This window comes from Nannizzia gypsea, genomic scaffold, assembly GCF_000150975.2.
Source record: "Nannizzia gypsea CBS 118893 supercont1.1 genomic scaffold, whole genome shotgun sequence".
NCBI classification, from domain to species: Eukaryota; Fungi; Ascomycota; class Eurotiomycetes; order Onygenales; family Arthrodermataceae; genus Nannizzia; species Nannizzia gypsea.
In genome coordinates, this window is record NW_003345201.1 from 507,083 (window position 1) to 524,044 (window position 16,962).

The window sequence follows — 16,962 nt, forward strand, 5'->3', positions numbered from 1 at the left end:
ACTAGCTTGATCAGCCGACCAGCCATCTACACACAGCTCCCCAGGATAAAACTGGCCTATTTCCTATCTCTCTCCCCCTTTCTCTTTCGTCTTTGCTTCTCCCGTGACCAGGCCTGACTTCGAGATTCCTCCTGCTTTACTTTGCTTTTCCACTGCGTCACCTTCGTCGTTTTTGTCTATATGCCCTACTACATATGTCCCCATTTCTTTCATCTCCTACTGCTTCCGGCGGACCTGCCACTCAGTTGAAAATAGCTATATAGTAATGAACAAGTTATCACTCATCTCCGTCCCATCTTCTACTTCTTCCATCTAAAGTATCTTCTATACCAAAAGCTCCCAGGCGGCTAAATGTTCACGTGACCTCTTACTAAGCATCACGGCTTGTGACCGAACTTCATGCAAGAACTTCAGGTTCGTCTTTTTCTCTGCCAGCCGAACAGCAACGCAGAGCAAGCAAAAGCAGAGCCCAACAACTCCCGAATCTCCAACTGGTGCCTGCAAGCCCTCAGAGTCGGCTGCCAGTGCTGCATCGGCCTGGTTTTCTCACTGTCTTACGCCCCCCTTTGCCTGCGCTGGCCCTCCAGCTGGTGTTGAACGGCAGCCATGATCTCTTCTTCTGTGCGCCGGGCGGCGTTGCCGTCAACGGCCGCTCTACCGTCGCGAGCAGTCCTCCTGGCCGTCTCCTCGAGCAGCCCTGCTCCCGGACCTAGCAGTGGGAACCCTCCGTACCGCCATCAGCGTCGATACTCGTCCTCGAAGCCTCCCGTGCCTCCCAGCGACGGGTCCAGAGGCATCGATCCGCCCGCCCAGACGCCGGCAAAGAGCGTCAGCAGCGGGCCGTCGAGCAAGAAGGACGTAGAGAAGAGAGAAGGCCGGTCGTCTAGAAAGCGTGCCGGCAAGGATGGCGAGACAGCAAAGTCGAAGCAGGCCAGCTCGCTGAAGTTGCCGAGCGTACCCTCCACGCAGCACCTGCATCCTCACGGTAAATAAGCTCTTCTTCAACGCATATACATATATCTATATATATCTGTAACGGCTCTGAACTGACGTTGATATTTTCCAGATGTCCATGTAGCTTCGTTCTTTTCCATCCACCGACCCATGTCAATAACTACTTCCGTACCTCCAAATAACGACAGCAAAACCTTCTCGGCCATCTTCTCGCCGAAGAAGCAAGCTGCCGCAAGGCAAAAGGACGTGATATACACCCTTTCCTCCGCCGTTAACGCGATCGAGCAGAACCTCCCTGGCCAGCATCAGGCATCCGCTGAGGATATCGAATTTAGAAACGCCATCTCACAAGCTTCGTCCATCCACGCCGAGTCAGACGTCACTCATCTCGATGGCGTACCTACCCAGGAGCTACGAGCTTCCATCCAAGAGTTCGCTAAGCGCCTACGACCATTCAATCCCCCTCCAGCTCCTACCCCTATGGACGGTGCTTTCGAAAGCGCCGCAGGTATGGAATCCGCCGCAGACAAGTCCGGCGCTGCAGAAGCTGCCGCTGAGTCCGAGCCCAGCGACCAAACGTTTTCCACCGTCCTTACTATTCGCGAAAGCCGCAACGCAGAGGGCCGCAAGTCATACGAGGCATATGCTTCTCCCTTCGTCCGCGTAGATGATATGGAGGCCCCTTCCGCCCAGGGTGAGTCATCCATCTACCAAGACCAAGAGACTAGTGACCGTTCAGTCTCCGAGCCAAAGCAGAGCTTCCTCCAGCGAATGGTCATTAGACAGTTGCAGTGGGAGCGTGCCCAGGGCCAGCGCCAGCGCGAGCGAATGTATACCATCAGTGTCAAGAGACAACGGAAGCTAAAGATGAAGAAGCACAAGCACAAGAAGCTGCTAAAAAAGACAAGGACCTTGAGACGGAAGTTGGATAAGAACTAAGAGCCTTATTGTTTCTGGTTCTAGGTTCTTTTCCCCCGTCCTCGTTTATATCCATCTACCTTCACCGGGGTACCATTGCATATAATCAGTCTTTGTCTTCGTTTCTTTTGTTTCTTCACTTTTACACCTTTTTCTCTCTAGCTCGCCTATCTATGCATATCCTGTGCGTACCTTTTTTTGTCCGGCGTTCCTATCTCGTTTTGATTCGAATGTCTAGATAATCCTTATCCATCCCATCATCTCCCATCCTAGAATATGCTGTTCTTCTTTCGCTTTCTTGGTAACTTCTTTTCCTCGTTTAGTTATCTTCTACATATATCTCCCAGGCATCAAGAATACATCAGAGGATTCACAATATCGAATCCTTCTACATTTACACGAGTCGACTGACCGTATTATCAAACTATTAAGTGTAGTAGAAATCCCCGCTTTATAACCGCTATCTGTTATGATACAATTATCCGCACTACTGGTAAAGAGACGAAACGACAACTCTTGAACATAACGAAATAACGTGAATACATGCAAAAAAGGGCAAGGAAAAAGGGATTAGGATAAGAGACAACTAAGATGATATAGATATTGAAACGGGATAGCTTGGTTTTCTGCTGCATTTGTATCCAAATAGAGGTTTGATATCAGCTGGGACAATGGCCACGGAACGATAGCTGATGGTGGCGTTAACTTATATACCTTGTCGTAACTCCCTCCATCTTCTATCACATTGACTGATGTCCCGTATTCGTCAAAGGGTGTGGTGTATGCGACTTAAAAGATGCTCGTCGATGGAATTTATTGACAGTTCCAGTTTAGCAGGTAGCTTCGAGACTGGCACGGGAGTTCATCAATAGAGCAACAATAAGGCCGTAAAGACCTAGTTGATCGTTAGTAACGACGTTTAGAGCCAGGGATATATACTCTACTGGAAGAAAGATACTCACCCAAAACTTCAGCGAAAATGAGAATAAGAATCATACCGACGAAAAGTCGGGGCTGTTGGGCAGTTCCACGAACACCAGCATCACCAACAATACCAATAGCGAAACTGCATCACAAGTAAGAAACAACCGGTTAGCATAATTAACACGAAACATAAACCCGTTACGTCAAAGCGGTGAAGAACATACCCAGCAGCAAGACCGGCGAGACCGACAGCAAGACCAGCACCAAGTTGGACGAATCCAGTGTATAGTGGCAAGTTTTGCTTCAAGTCGTTGGCAATCAAGACAGACACGACCAATCCGTAAATACCAATAATACCAGCCATAACAATGGGGACAATATCTGCGTCGTCATCAGTAAAGCTTTCACGCCAATATACCAGAGCATACGCGCTGGACGTAGGACAGAATCATACTCTTAACAATCATATCAGGTCTGAGGACGAGGGTGGAGCAAATGCCAACACCGGCCTTAGCGGTGCCATAGGCAGCGCCGAAGCAGGTGAAAATGATGGCGGATGAACATCCTAGCGCACCGAAGAAGGGCTATATGATATCAACGAGATGTCAGTGTTTGATTGATGAAGCTAGATGGCGTCTCTTCGCATTCGCGTGGATGAGCTCGATGGAAGCTCTCAGAATCGAGGTTCGCCTGCGGTTCCGCGGACGACGACAACATGTAAGGGATTTAACTAACCGCATATACGGGGCTATAAACACGTATCAAGGAACATGATTAGCAAGATATCTCTTATATTTAAACCGCTTTACGGGAGATAGCAAGGGGAAAAAGGCGCTGGTGTAAAGCCGCCTTCAACGAGCCAGGCACTCACCAAAGATCGGTAGACATCTTGGCGGCGGTGAGAAGGAAGCTTCCTTAGAGGAGGTGTTGGATCTGGGAGAGAGGATAGAGCTTGATAGAGCAACGAATCTCGAGACGGGCGAGTTGAGTCGAGGATTAATGGGAGATGGCGAGTTGTTTTCCTGCTTGACCCTTACAAGATGTTGTTAAGCTGAGGTTTGACTTTTGGGTCGTTGCTGGGAGATGCCAAGCATCACGTGTGTATTCCGCTGAGTCAGCTGGCGATAGAGCTCACGGTTGATATAAAAAAGACGGTTAGGAAGGGATGGACGTTGACTCTCATGATTATGATATGTTCGATTCTCTATTGTACATGTCTATAGATTACATTCTAAAGAAAGGCTCTTCAGACGGTATTTCAATCACAAGCCTGGCACCAGGGATGTCAATTTTGGTGCCTGAGGCTTGGACTCGGTCCCCCATCAAATCACCCGCGGTCCTAGCATAGACCATGGACTTCTCAGAGGAGGCGCCGAACTTATTTGCTTTTACAATAATGTCATCTAGCTTCTTAGACCCGTCCTGAAGCCCCTCGCTAGGTAACCGCACGGGAGCATCTGTGGGAGCAGGGAGGACGGAAAAGTCCAGAACAGTGGTCTCTTTCCCTGTGCTTTCATGCATCACCGCGGGCTCTGGTTGCATAGCCGCTTTGTCCAGGTTATTATCCAAAGATGCAACAAAGAATTGCACGACGTCACCGGTCGTCACAACCTCACGCAATGGACTCATCATCAGCCCGTCAACGTCTGTAAATTTAGGTGTGTTTTCCAGCACATTGAACAAGATGGCATCGTCACTATGTTTCTCAGAAACATCCTCATCGAATATCTCGTGTATTGAAACAAGGTTGGATATCGGTTCTTCATCGTCATACGAGTACTCGGGATCAAGAGAGAGCAGGCCTTTCTTCTTGCCCCATCCGCCTCCACCGCTCATGACACGATAAAGCCGTGATCCCCTTTTCAGAGCAGCCGATACATCAATAGCGCCGCCGGAAGCGGCTCCAATATGAGTTTGTGCTATGCTTTTGGGTGTTACCATCGCCCAAACAGCCAGTCTCTGGCTTTCAAGGTTGTGGTCCTTGATATATTGTGGTATAGCCTTCTCTAACTCAGTAGATGCTGGGATATCCTTTTCTGGGCTTGATCCATTGGAGACGGTCTTAAGTATATTCCCCATACTCTCCGCTACTATCCTTGGCTCAGTAACGGGGTGCAGAGGTGCGCTAAGCGATTTGAGCGAGGACTTCGTTCGTAGCTCAACCCTACACGTCCGAATGTCACATCGATCCGTGATCTGAGGAATCTCATCGATCGATTCTGTAGATTTCCACCTAGAAGCGTACATTGTGTACGGTCTACCAGTGGTGAAAAGCGTGTTGCCCATGGGCATTCCAACCTCAAGTTCGGTGCTTGCGGACGGGTCACGGATAGAAATCGAGAGCTTTGGCTCAACGTGAGAGAAAGAGATATTCTCAATACCTCTTTGAGGTACTAGTTTGCCTGATATAGCGCCCCAATTGACAATCGCCAGCGAAAACCCTTCTAAGGCATTGTGTTTAATGTCCACAGGTGCAGGTAGGCTATCAACCACCGCCTCCACCGAGCATATTTCGAGATTTTCAGCTGCTGCTGCTTCTCGGAAGCAATGCTGTAGTAACTTAGGGAGGAATGTATTGTCTTTTTCTAGCCATTGGGCGAACGCCGGCGTGACGAGGAGGAGAGGGACATGGCTGTCGGGATGGAGCTGGGTGCTGAACGAAGGGAGCTTTGATAATATACTATCTGGTGTCTACCGACTATTAGGTACTGAGAAAACCAAAGAGTGCACTAGTAGCACTTACCACTGCTGATGGGTTTGGAGTCAGTATCGTAGCAGAGCCCAGTATATTCCATTGGATATTCCCTATGCGTAGGGTTTGTCGTGATGTAGCTGCTGAGGCTGCCGTCTGAGAGAAGTGTGCTATATGTCGTGTCCGGCTTGGGACTTCACCAATTGGCCGCCATTTTGTTGGGCCCCAACAGCACCGCAGGAAAGTTGACATGGACACGATGCCTCGAGGGAGGTAAAGGCCTACATATAAATGGTAGGATTCTGCCTTTGCATCTGCGTATAAAATGCTTGCCTTTAATCCATGAAATCTTTTGGAGATCAAAAGGCTTGGCGAAAAAGCTTGGCATTTACGTGTTTATCAAACAGTAAATCTCGAACCGACTGTAAAGGAATGCAAACCCGCTATTTGTCGTTCATTATTGTCCATATAATAAATATTAAACAATTAACTTGGATATACGCCCCTCCCTTTTCCGTTCCTGCTTTTAATACTCCAATATCTCAAAGTTGCCCCCGTCACATTAGTTTGGCGTGACCATTACGCGTACGCGCTTCGACCCATTCTTCGGCGTTGGCACGAATCGATCGTAATATACCTCTACATCCTCCTTGGTACACTCAAACAGCTTCATTCTATCCCCAAGGCGCCTGATCAAGAGTCCAATACCCATGTAAACTTCTGCACGGGCTAGGCTGTTCAATAGCAAATGTATTAGCAAGTGCGCCTAAGAACGGGAAGTTGGAGGTAATGATAAATTGAACATACTTGATACCAATGCATTGCCGGCTACCCTTTGAGAAATTTAACAGGTACTCATCTAGTCTCCTATGGCGCTTTCCATGCTCATCGAGCCACCTGTCGGGGTTGAAGGCATATGGATCCGGGAATATGTCGGGATTGACATGTATCAAAGCCGAGGTCATTCCCACCGGCGTTCCCTTTGGAATGTCGTATTCCACCCATTCAGTGGTCTTCGCGGTGCTAGAATATCGGCTTCCATATCTCGGCGCCTTGAAATGCATTGTTCCAATGGGGTTGATGCGTTGTAATCTTGTGCTTAAGCCGTAGGAGAGACGAAAGCCCTCGGATATCACTGCGTTTAAATAAGGAAGATTCTCCAGTTCTGTCCAACTTACGCTTTGGTTTGGATCGGGAATGGCATCGTTTAACTCCTGTCGCAGCCTGGAGACAATAGCTGGGTTGTCAAGGATATAGAAGAGGGTAGCTGTCAATGCCCATGCAGTGGTCTCTGTCCCTGCGCCGACGACGAGTTGGCCTTCCTGCCAAATCCGTTCGAGCCGTTTCTCCTGTTCTGGCAAAGGACCGGTGAGGAGTTCACGAAAGATGGTACGGGATGCACCGTCCGGAACCTCCCCGGCAGCAATTTTAGATTTTTCATTAGCGAGCTCTACGCGCATATCCTGCTGCCACTTGGCGTATGCTGCAGCCTTCGAGTTAATTTTGCGTAATATCCATTGTGGTACAGCATTGATTGCTGGTATCAGCCACGGGAACTGCTTCTGCCAGGTCGCGATAAGACTCCCTGCAGAGATGGCTTCATGGAAATTCGGCTCGAAGGTGGGCGAATCAAGGAAGTCGTAGCTATTGGCAAAGGCATACTCGGTAACGATGTCGGTTGTCATGCAGCTAAAAGCCACGGTCAGGGGGATTGGTCCTCGAGTCTCTGCATGCCTTTCAAACTGGTGTGCTAGCTTCTCGACTTTTCGCTGGATCATGGGTTCTAGCTTTGCGATGGCGGCCTTTGAGAAGAATTGGTTTAGAGCACTGCGGCGCAAACGATGCAGGTCATGTCCCGGAGTACCCCCTACACTATCACGAAGACCAAACTGAGTGCTGTAATAGGGGTATTTGTCGCGTCGTTTGCCAGGGCCAGCATACAGTTCGCTGATAAACCCAGGGTCGTTGACATGCAATTCATCTGGGCTGATACGGACAATTGGTCCATACTCTTCGTGCATGCGCTGAATCTCAAAGGTATACCGTCCCTTCTGGATGCCATCGTAGAAGAACTCGTACCAGACGGAAAGAGCGGCGAGCTTGCGCCCGGGATATCCCGCCAAAGGGTGTAGGAACAGCCGGTAGACAGCGAGAGAGATCAGGTATAGCAGAAAGACTGTACCCAGGACAGTAGCTGGATACTCTGTTACCAGCTCCAGCATACGTATCGAGGTAGAAGTCCCCATGTTGACTGGTTTTATATGTGCCTCTGGGGGGAGTATAGAAACAGATTAAACTGTGTTTGTGTGTGTGCCAGGCAGCTTATCCGCCCTATTTATTTATCGCTTCAACCCAGGCCTGGATGCAGGGCTTTTTTTAGACCGTCGAAGTGATACATCTTCACCATCGCAGCCCAGAGCTCTGGTTTAGTCTAGAGGGATTAAATCATGGTCTTCTCCAATCGATCGTTTCCTGGTCATTCGAACGCCTTGTGTAACTAGCCCAAGACTAGTGATTCGCTGTCACTTGCATGCACCGCATGTTGGGGGTTGCCTATTCTTTGTTCCGCCTTGTTGCCCTCAGGCCGCCTGGCCACTATATTTTCCCGTGGCCATCCTAGTAAAGCCCCCTCTCAAGATGGGTAGCCCGTCCAGGGAGGCCTGCCAGGTTTGGGTAAAGAATTTTTTGTTGAGACGGGATGCTAGGCACCTGGCCTGCATAGTGATATTCTTCCCACAGAGAAAAACACACCTGTCAAGTTGCATTTATGCACGCATCAGATCGTTAGGTACATTAATTTCTCAAGCAGATGTCCGACTTGCAGTATAGTTGGCGACTCAGCAAGTGGGATATACGGCGTAGACTTGCGAGTTACCCATCTCCCGGAAACAGCTGGAGGAGAGCCTTTGAAGGACGACTGCTCAATGGGAGGGCGCAACCAACGGTAATCTGGAGTACAACGGAAGCACGCCTTAGGCGCAGGGTAAAGCAGCAAAAAGGGTTGCCTTATTTGATAGCGTCCGTCAACCATGCAAAAACGGGGGCCATAATAATAACCCTTGATCAACTCGGTAATTAAAAGAGGCCATCTCCAAATCTCCCCTCGACACCCTTTGCCAGGCCTGGGCCCCAGCGGCGTCTATATCACGTGCGCGGAAGAAACCGGAACATCAAAACTCCGCCAACGGTAGCCGCGGCCGGCAGTCGCGGAAGCTGAAAGTTTCCTTTTGATTACATCAGCCAAGGCCTCAGGTGCCTTTAGGGCTGCTTGGCCCGTCACAAGGCACCAGCGCGAAGAAAAGGCAACGAAAAGCAGGCAGGAAGCCAGGAACACAAAAAGCACAAGCTCCGCCGCCAGCCTTTTCCATCTGACCCAGAGGTCGGTCGTCCGGCACGCAGCCTTAAAACAAGACTTCTGCGCCATAGCAAAAGACGTCAGAGGTCCCGTCATATGTGGCGGTTGTCGTGGCTCCCGACACCGTTGGGCTTAGCGAGCTCCGTTGCTATGAATACCATCGACCCTTGCTCGGTGACCTGACAATCTGCCTGGAACTGACGAGTAGAAGCTAAAGCTGGAGCTGAAGATGACGTAACCAGGCGAGGGGTCGATCATTACGCAAGATCCGCAGCGACCTCGAGCTACTTTGTGGCCGCGCAGAATTTGTATGGCAAGCGAAGTATCCCCGGGTCGCGCCTTATCTCGCCTGTAACCCACTTTAGATTTAGCCCCCATATTGACGGCCGCTGATTGGCCACTTCCGCTGACTTATCAAAGCTTGCTGTGTTTTTGGTCGCTCTTCAAGGGCCGAAAGCCGCCGCTGCTGCTGCTGGGGCTTTTTCCCTTGCCAGCTTTGGCTGCCTTGGTTGAGGAGAGGAGAGGAGAAGAGAAAGGGCAGACTCGCACTAAGTTACCTAGTAGCTGACCTGCCTGTGGCCGGACTAGTTTAAATACCTGCTTGTCCGACTTCCGCTTCCTTCCCCCCTCAACATCTTCCCATCAACAACACACTCTCTCTTCTCACCACTATCGATCATCGACCATCGACCGCTCTGTGGCATCACGTCCAGCCGTCAACCAAGGATAAATCTCCATCTCTTCCTAGATAACTCTCTCACTCGTCCAAGATGGCCTTTACCGCTTCGTAAGTCGTTGCCCTTTGTTGTTGTTGTTTCTTATTTCTTCTTCTCTTCTCCTGCTCCTTGTTTTGCTTTTTCAAGCTTGAGACGATGACTGACTTCTCTTCTTCTTCTTCTGCCTCAACAGCGACATCTGCAAGATCATCCTTGCCATCATCCTCCCACCAATCGGTGTCTTCCTCGAGAGAGGTTGCGGTGCTGATCTCTTGATCAATATCTGTTTGACCATCCTCGGATACATCCCGGGTATCATCCATGCACTGTCAGTATCATCAAACTCCGCCCAAGTTACGAAGCACCCATAACTAACACGAGATGGATAAAATAGATACATCATTCTCAAGTATTAGAGCCTGCCGCTTGAGGTCGGGCTTAGAGTGAAACTCGTCGCGGCTTCATCTTCTCACGGTGGATCGGAAACGACTAGTCGACTTTTTATATGCATGTCCTGACCAACTCGGATACGACGGACAGGCAGCTCCATTCCACCATCGAACACGACAACAACAACGAAGGAGAAGAAGATTAGAAGACTGCGAAAAGAGGCCCTCTCGTCCGACTCTTTCGGCAGTTAGGTTTTATACCATGGTCTTATTATTACTTAATACTTGTTAGCCCTCTCTCAGCCTCTCATTAATGACGTCTAATAAAATACCACACCACAACAACCAAAAAAAAAAGGAACGAAAAAGACAAGAAAGAGAAAAAAAAAGGCGAGAGAGAGAGACTGACCGTTGGATCTCTCCTCGGATGCTAATGATGGATTTCATATTTTTTTCTTTTTTTGCTCTTGTTCTTTTTGTTATACCCTCTCTATGGTTTTTGCCCTCCCCATGATACCACGCCTCTTTTTGTACACTGCTACTCACTCGGTCTTGTTCATCATGTCTCTTGGAAGGGATCAATCTGGTTGCCTTTGAGTTCGTTTTCTTTATCTTTCATCCATTTTCTCTCTTGTCTTCTTGCTACTTGCGCCCCCCATCAGCGTCTCACGCCCTGTTTAGGCTTGCTTGGTATCGCTTCTGTAACCCTATTCAGAGTCAAGTATAATAGAAGAGACAGAAAAAGAAGAAAAAGAACAAAAATATAATCAGGGAGATCCCTCATCTAACCTTTTTCCCTCTTCCTTTTTTACCATCCTTCTTCTTCTCTTCCTTTCTTCATCTCACTCTTTTTAATCGACGTGCTGACTAGGTACTCGCTCACTCACCTGAGACTTGGAGCTGTCTCGCCTCAAACGGAGAGGATCCCACATCCAACATCCACATCTTTCGTGTTGGAGGATTGTTTGATGGCCCATGCCATGTGCATATCTTTTTTCTTTTATTTTTGACGATCAAAGCCTCGGGAGAGCAGCTCCCTTATGTAACTACTTGACATCAATAGACTTTTCCAACGGTCATGTTTTGTGCAGTAGCTTCTCTTGCCATTGAGTTAAGAGACACCAGTAGCATGACCATACGCCGAGATTGAGGTGTAATATATGTAACCAAGACCCTGGACATATACTCATCTACATATACGAGGGATATTGAGATCGACGGCGGGGATGGCATGCATCTCATCTCATCTCATCTTACTTCATCTCTCTTTCAGGTACATTGCATATATATTACTCTATTACTTGCTTTTAGTTATCTCGTGCTCGTACCTGGCCAAACTCCGAACCATGGGTCTCTTCCTTCAAAAAGGGCTTGGGCATGGGGCTCTTCCGTTCCACCGAGAAGGGTGTCATGACACGGGCATGGCAAGAGGCGGATAATTTCTCGAAAAGCTACTCTTCTTCCAAGCAAAGTCCGAGTCCACACTAAGAAAAGTCCACTACGGAGTTATACACACATATACTCTTGAAATGATGGGGAATCCTCGTTAAAAAAGAAACTATATGATCAGCCGGGAAGGACATGCATGGCCGTCTCGTCCACTTGGTTCGCAGTAGTTCGTCCAAGGCCTGAGCTATCACAGCCATCTCTCCTTTTCTCCGTGAGCATCGTGGTGAACTGAATCGACCAGATCACGGTTTATCTCTCTTATCCCCCGCAGTGACAGTGACGCTTCGACAAGGGCTTCGACATATGGCCCTTCGACATCATTCCTCGGCAGCAAGGGAGGATATCATCTGAGAGCAGCTGCCTATTAGCTAACTACTCTGGACTATAGGGATGGCCGTTATCCGGTCAAGCCCGATATCGATAGTTAACTAGCAAGCGGGTATTCTCCTCGCGAGTTTATAGCAGCCCAGGTACCGCTTTCACCACTTTTTCTCTGTTCTAGCTCCATATATCAAAGTCTTCTGCCAGGCCCGTGCGACAACAAGAGGCCAAGCGAGCAGGAGAAAGAAGCAAAGGAAGAAGAGAAAACTCGGTTCTGGCCAGACTAGCTGGTGGATTAGTTGGGTTCGCCGCAGGAACAAGAGATCGTGTCCGTGATATCAATCAGTAGTTCAGTCAGACGTTAGCGACAGAGTGACTCGCCAAGAGCAAAAGGAAAAGAGAGAAGGAGAAGGAGAAGGAGAAGAAAAAAGAAGAAAAAAGAAGAAAAAGCAAACACGGAGCGTCAGAGAGCATTGCGGCGGCTGTCGAAGGCCTGGACTGATAGACTGATTACGCTGATTAGACTTGCTGGGAGCGAAGACGAAACAACCTCTGCCTCCGCCCTGCATGTATCATCCATATTCCTCAGTCCACGATACAATTTACACGACCCACGACACGACGTGACTTGGGCAGTTCTGTTTTTAGCATGACTGACTGAACCCTCGAGCCATCCAGACAAGCTCTTTTGCTTCTCTGCCTCCTTTTGCTTATCGTCTCGTCTTGTCTCGCCGTCTTCGCTTCTGCTCGCATCCCATCTGCGCCTTTTCGACTACTACTTAATACTATTCCTACTAAGCCCAGGGCCCAGCGTCATCCACTCTCCCAACCCACATGCACGGCATGACCGTTAACCGGCAACCAACTCCTGCTATAGCAACGCACCCGCCCTGACTGAGGACCACTATCCAGGGGGTCCTCTTCCCTCTCCGGGCTGCCTGCCTGCGAGGCCTGCGTGGCCTTACATTGCCCTGCCCTGCCTCTGCCCTGCCTCTGCCTTGCCCTGCATCTGCTGCTGCCTGGGGAGTTCGTCTCAATTTAAACAGTCCATGTCGTCCAACCACGTGACTCTAGCGACCTCCTTAATAACACGAAATGGAGACGTTTCAGCGCTTAACTAGTCAGCAGAACGAGACAACCAACGGCCAACACAGCAGCGAACGCGAGTAAAGGGAAGTGAGAGAGAGTGTGTGTGAGTGCGTGAGTGAGCGAGAAAGAGGGAGAGAGACGCCGGAGCTTCGCTCTACTTTTATCCAATCCGCGGCCCCCGCCCGCCCTTTAGAGTGGTTTCACCACTGCACCACTTAGCACCGGAGGCTACTTTTTTTAGTTAGCCATGCGGAATATGGACTGGCCTCCATCCCTATCTCTCTCTCGCTCCCTCGCTCACTCGCTATCGCCCTCCCGCTTCGACCATCCCATTCTCTACTTATCTGCGTGTGGATGGGAGCCAGATCGGCGCTGTCGGCGCTTTGTGGTTGAACCTTTCCACTGCTCCGTACGGGTCATGAAGGTTGGGATGATAGTTTGCTAGTTCAACTAGTTATCCGGCTGATTGCTTGCTTTGCCTGCGTGCTCTGCTTGCTTACGTGCCTGAACACCCACTCTTGAGTTAACCGCCCCAAGCTGGTTGACTTTATCAGCCCCTTGCGTCTGCACCTACGGGGTACCCTTGCTTGGTTGGCTGTGGGACACTCTTTTTTTACTTCCTCGACGGAGGTTGACCCTCTCTGTCGCTTTTGCGGTTTTATTTCTTTTTCCGCCTTCTTTTTTTTCTTCCTTTTTTTGCCTTTCCGGGGGTGGTTCATGTATCATGGCCGTTTCCGATCAGACAAGTTAATTAGTATGAAAACCGCTGCATGGCCTTCATATGATGGCCTTCTTGGCCTCATTTCTCCCGTCTTCAAAGCTCTTCTTCTCTCTTCTCTTCTCTCTCTCCCCCTTCCGGATCTTACTCTCTCTTACTTTCTGTCTCTCATTCTCTTTTTCTTCGTATACCTACTAATATTTGTCTCCTTTTCCTTTCTCTATACCACCTACTTACTCCACAGGGACCATTCTTCCTTTACACATCCTTCTTTTTAATCGTTTCATAATTCAACTGGGATTCTGGACGCGTGGAGAGTTAATAATACATATGATATTTCACGGATTGCCCCTCGCAGCACTGATTAACGTGTGAGTAATCGCACCGGTGCTGGGCATTGTGCAGCAAAGCAAGCAACAATAGATTTTTTTTCTTCCTCGTCCATCAACCCTTGGACCAACCGACCAACCTACCAACTGCAACCCCCAAAATACGCCGGGCTGATAGGACGTTTACGCGGGCCGTGGATGACTATGCAGCGGAAGCTCTGGAGATTGCACCTGCAGTCACACTAAGATGCCATCCTATTCTGCTGTGCCGGTAGCAAACAGTTTGTTGACTTTCTTATCCGCCGCCTCTGTCGCCGCAGCCACAATAACAAGTATAATTACTACGACTAGGAGTTCATCACTATCTTCATCATCAACAACTTCAGCCTTCTCTAACCTGGACCGGGACCAAGACCTGGACCTTGGCCGGGGGTATAAGCTACTGCAAGCACGTAATCAGACACCCCGGTTACTCAGCAAAAATGTTCCAGTGTGTGCTCTGCCCTGCCTGGAGACCTTCATATCATCAGAAAAAACTTGGGAAGGATGCCCGAAACCTCTCGATGCCATCTGTCTTTGCAAAGCTAGATCAACAACCGGATTCACCGTTGCGGAAGCTGCCTTGCGTTGTGTTGCTGAGAACTGTCCCAATTCTGAAGCAGAGCAGCACGCAGTCTACGCTCTATGCTCTGGAGTTGAAGGTGCCTTACCAAATACCCATCCTGTCATAGGGATATCCTCAACTCCTGCTCCTAAGCCAACTTCAATGAATCCTCAACCTCCAGCCATGACCTCCCCGACAGCCAGGGAGTCTGCCCCAGCTCCTCCAGCTCCGACTCCCCCAGCTCCAGTTCCAGCTCCAGGTACGCCAGTATCAGATACATTGCCCAGCATGTCCATGATGGAACAAACAACCCAAATTACAGCGTCGCCCATGTCCTCAGTGACTCGAAGTGGTATACCAGGTGTAGGTATACCCACAGATACAATCGACTTCACCTACGTCTACTCCTCGACAGAAACTGGGGCAGCATCAGCTACTAGCGAGCCAAGCGGCGGAGGTCGCTCGAACCAGCTGGTTGGTCTTTACGTCGGTGGTGGCATCGCTTTTGCATCCCTCATTACCCTTGTGCTGTTCTTTTTCTTCCTGAACAGGCGTAGACGGAGGGCCAAGCAAGGACAGGAGAGCGAAAAGGGGGGACAGCAAGGACGATATCAAAACATCGAGCATGCTATGGCTAATTCAAGAACAACAACACGTGCGTTGAGTACATCGAAGGCTTCTTCTAACAACAGAAGTATATCATCTCGGAGCAGGACATTGCTACCTATTGATATGATGCCGTGCTCAGTTGCATACCTTCAGCGGTCCACTAGGGATTTGGAGAACGAGTACGCAGAGTCCAGAGGACATAGCATGACCTCCCAACGAACACAATCAGACCTCCTACCGGACAACCCTTACAATGGCAGCTCAGTTGGGTCTCGCGGTACAGATAGAGAACGAGTTAACAGTCCGTTTGGAGACGCCTGTAGCAGCCGTGGGCCTTCGCCAAAGAGCGTATCTCAGTCGGTAGTTGATCCGCTCCGCAGTGCATCCTCGCTCAACTACAGCCCAGCACTGGTCCAGGCCAACCAGAGGTCCACACAAAGCCCGCACAGCTTCAACAGTGGGCTTGGATACTCTACCAATAGCCCGAGCCGCAACCAGGGCCTCTCCGCTGGTTCTGGGCTACTATCTATACCGTCGAAGGCTTATGCTGCTTCGGGGCGCAGTTCGACTAGCTCAAGGGACCAATTCCAACCTCCTATGCCCGGCCACTTGGCTCCGCCATACAATCCCGAGCCATTTTCATCAAGAAGTATACACTCATACAATAGCCATATACCCCGCCAACTCAGTCCCGTGCGAGAAGTACCCAGCACTGGGCCCCCCAGCTCAGCAGGCACGCCAGATCTCACTCACTCAGGCTACTACCGTCCAGGACAACTATCGTCCTATGCGGAAAGCGATGGTGCCAGCGAAATGTCCATCCGAACATACTCCAAACTCGTCCCTCCACCCCTATCAACTCACGAGACAATACATGAAAACTACCTCGCCGAAGCCCTACCTGACCACTCCCCGACTCTACCCAAAGCCATGCTCGCCGGCTCTATATCGTCATGCTGTTCCAGCCCACGAAGCAGCGGAGAACTTAGCCCGCGGGGCCTCCGCCATCAAACTTCAACAGCATCGAGCAAAAAGCCAAGCAGCCTTCTCGTCAAACGCCGCGGCGAGAGAGTGGCAGGCAAAATGGGCAATGAAATCACTCTTCCTGCAAAAGTACAGCGACCAATCGAGATTGAGCATGATCAGATCCATGATTCCAACAACAATGATGATTCCGATAATGATTCAATAAACTCATCCTCGCCGCTTTCTCGCTCGAATAGCAGTGCAGTCCCTCGTTCGCGGGGCCTTCCCCGTCGCATGCGCAGTGATCCTTCGTCTACTTCGAAGGGGTATAATAAAGTGACGCCGTCAAAGCGTGGCGGCGATATGTACCTCAGCATCGAATAATACCCCTTACCCCCTCCTCTACCAACACTATTAGTCGACTTTACTTCTTCCAACTTCTTCGATTTTACTCCTTTTTATCTCATTCATCTCTTTTTGCTTGGTTAGGCATGGGTGGCGCATTTGATTTTTCTTCATTTTTTGGATTCCAAACGTTCTTCATTTCTTACGTTTCTCTTCGTTCGTTATAGAACTGTTCCGTGTTCTCCCTCTTTTTTCGTCCTCTTCTCTTCTTTCACTTGGCCTGATCTGGTTATCTCTTTCCGTTTACCGCTGTACCACATCCCAGCTGCTTATTGGCTTACCTTGCTCGGTTTGAATTTACATGTTATCTAATGACACGGCTCTGACAGCGGCGCTTAGCTACATACTGTCCATACAATGCATGAAGGCATTGCCTCGATTGGTTTCCGTTTTGCTTCTTCCCTCTTCCCTGGCTAACTACTAGCAGGCTGCTCTTCCTCGTTCCGCCTTGTGATTTTCGCATTTTTCTCGCCCCCATCTTTACTTACCACTTACCCTCTACTACTGTGAATTAGTTAATCATG

At 49.5% G+C, this 16,962-nt stretch overlaps 6 protein-coding genes across 6 annotated transcripts; 3 read left to right on the forward strand and 3 right to left on the reverse strand.

Moving 5' to 3' along the window:
• Positions 1-606: 606 nt before the first annotated feature.
• On the forward strand, positions 607-1,893 carry MGYG_00178 (hypothetical protein; the record flags this gene model as incomplete). Its single annotated transcript, XM_003176039.1, has 2 exons — positions 607-985; positions 1,067-1,893. The coding sequence occupies 2 exons, from the start codon at positions 607-609 to the stop codon at positions 1,891-1,893; spliced, it is 1,206 nt and encodes a 401-aa protein (XP_003176087.1).
• Positions 1,894-2,702: 809 nt separating this feature from the next.
• On the reverse strand, positions 2,703-3,684 carry MGYG_00179 (vacuolar ATP synthase proteolipid subunit; the record flags this gene model as incomplete). The annotated part of the gene is made up of 6 exons (XM_003176040.1): positions 2,703-2,767; positions 2,835-2,938; positions 3,021-3,177; positions 3,251-3,380; positions 3,532-3,544; positions 3,668-3,684. 6 exons carry the CDS (start codon positions 3,682-3,684, stop codon positions 2,703-2,705), a joined length of 486 nt encoding a protein of 161 aa, XP_003176088.1.
• A 336-nt stretch (positions 3,685-4,020) lies between these two features.
• On the reverse strand, positions 4,021-5,740 carry MGYG_00180 (hypothetical protein; the record flags this gene model as incomplete). Its single annotated transcript, XM_003176041.1, has 2 exons — positions 4,021-5,487; positions 5,540-5,740. The coding sequence occupies 2 exons, from the start codon at positions 5,738-5,740 to the stop codon at positions 4,021-4,023; spliced, it is 1,668 nt and encodes a 555-aa protein (XP_003176089.1).
• Positions 5,741-6,050: 310 nt separating this feature from the next.
• On the reverse strand, positions 6,051-7,734 carry MGYG_00181 (hypothetical protein; the record flags this gene model as incomplete). Its single annotated transcript, XM_003176042.1, has 2 exons — positions 6,051-6,222; positions 6,296-7,734. 2 exons carry the CDS (start codon positions 7,732-7,734, stop codon positions 6,051-6,053), a joined length of 1,611 nt encoding a protein of 536 aa, XP_003176090.1.
• A 1,879-nt stretch (positions 7,735-9,613) lies between these two features.
• On the forward strand, positions 9,614-10,154 carry MGYG_00182 (plasma membrane proteolipid 3; the record flags this gene model as incomplete). The annotated part of the gene is made up of 3 exons (XM_003176043.1): positions 9,614-9,630; positions 9,753-9,887; positions 10,100-10,154. 3 exons carry the CDS (start codon positions 9,614-9,616, stop codon positions 10,152-10,154), a joined length of 207 nt encoding a protein of 68 aa, XP_003176091.1.
• Positions 10,155-14,101: 3,947 nt separating this feature from the next.
• MGYG_00183 (hypothetical protein) lies at positions 14,102-16,417 on the forward strand (the record flags this gene model as incomplete). The annotated part of the gene is made up of 1 exon (XM_003176044.1): positions 14,102-16,417. The coding sequence occupies one exon, from the start codon at positions 14,102-14,104 to the stop codon at positions 16,415-16,417; it is 2,316 nt and encodes a 771-aa protein (XP_003176092.1).
• Positions 16,418-16,962: the final 545 nt, after the last annotated feature.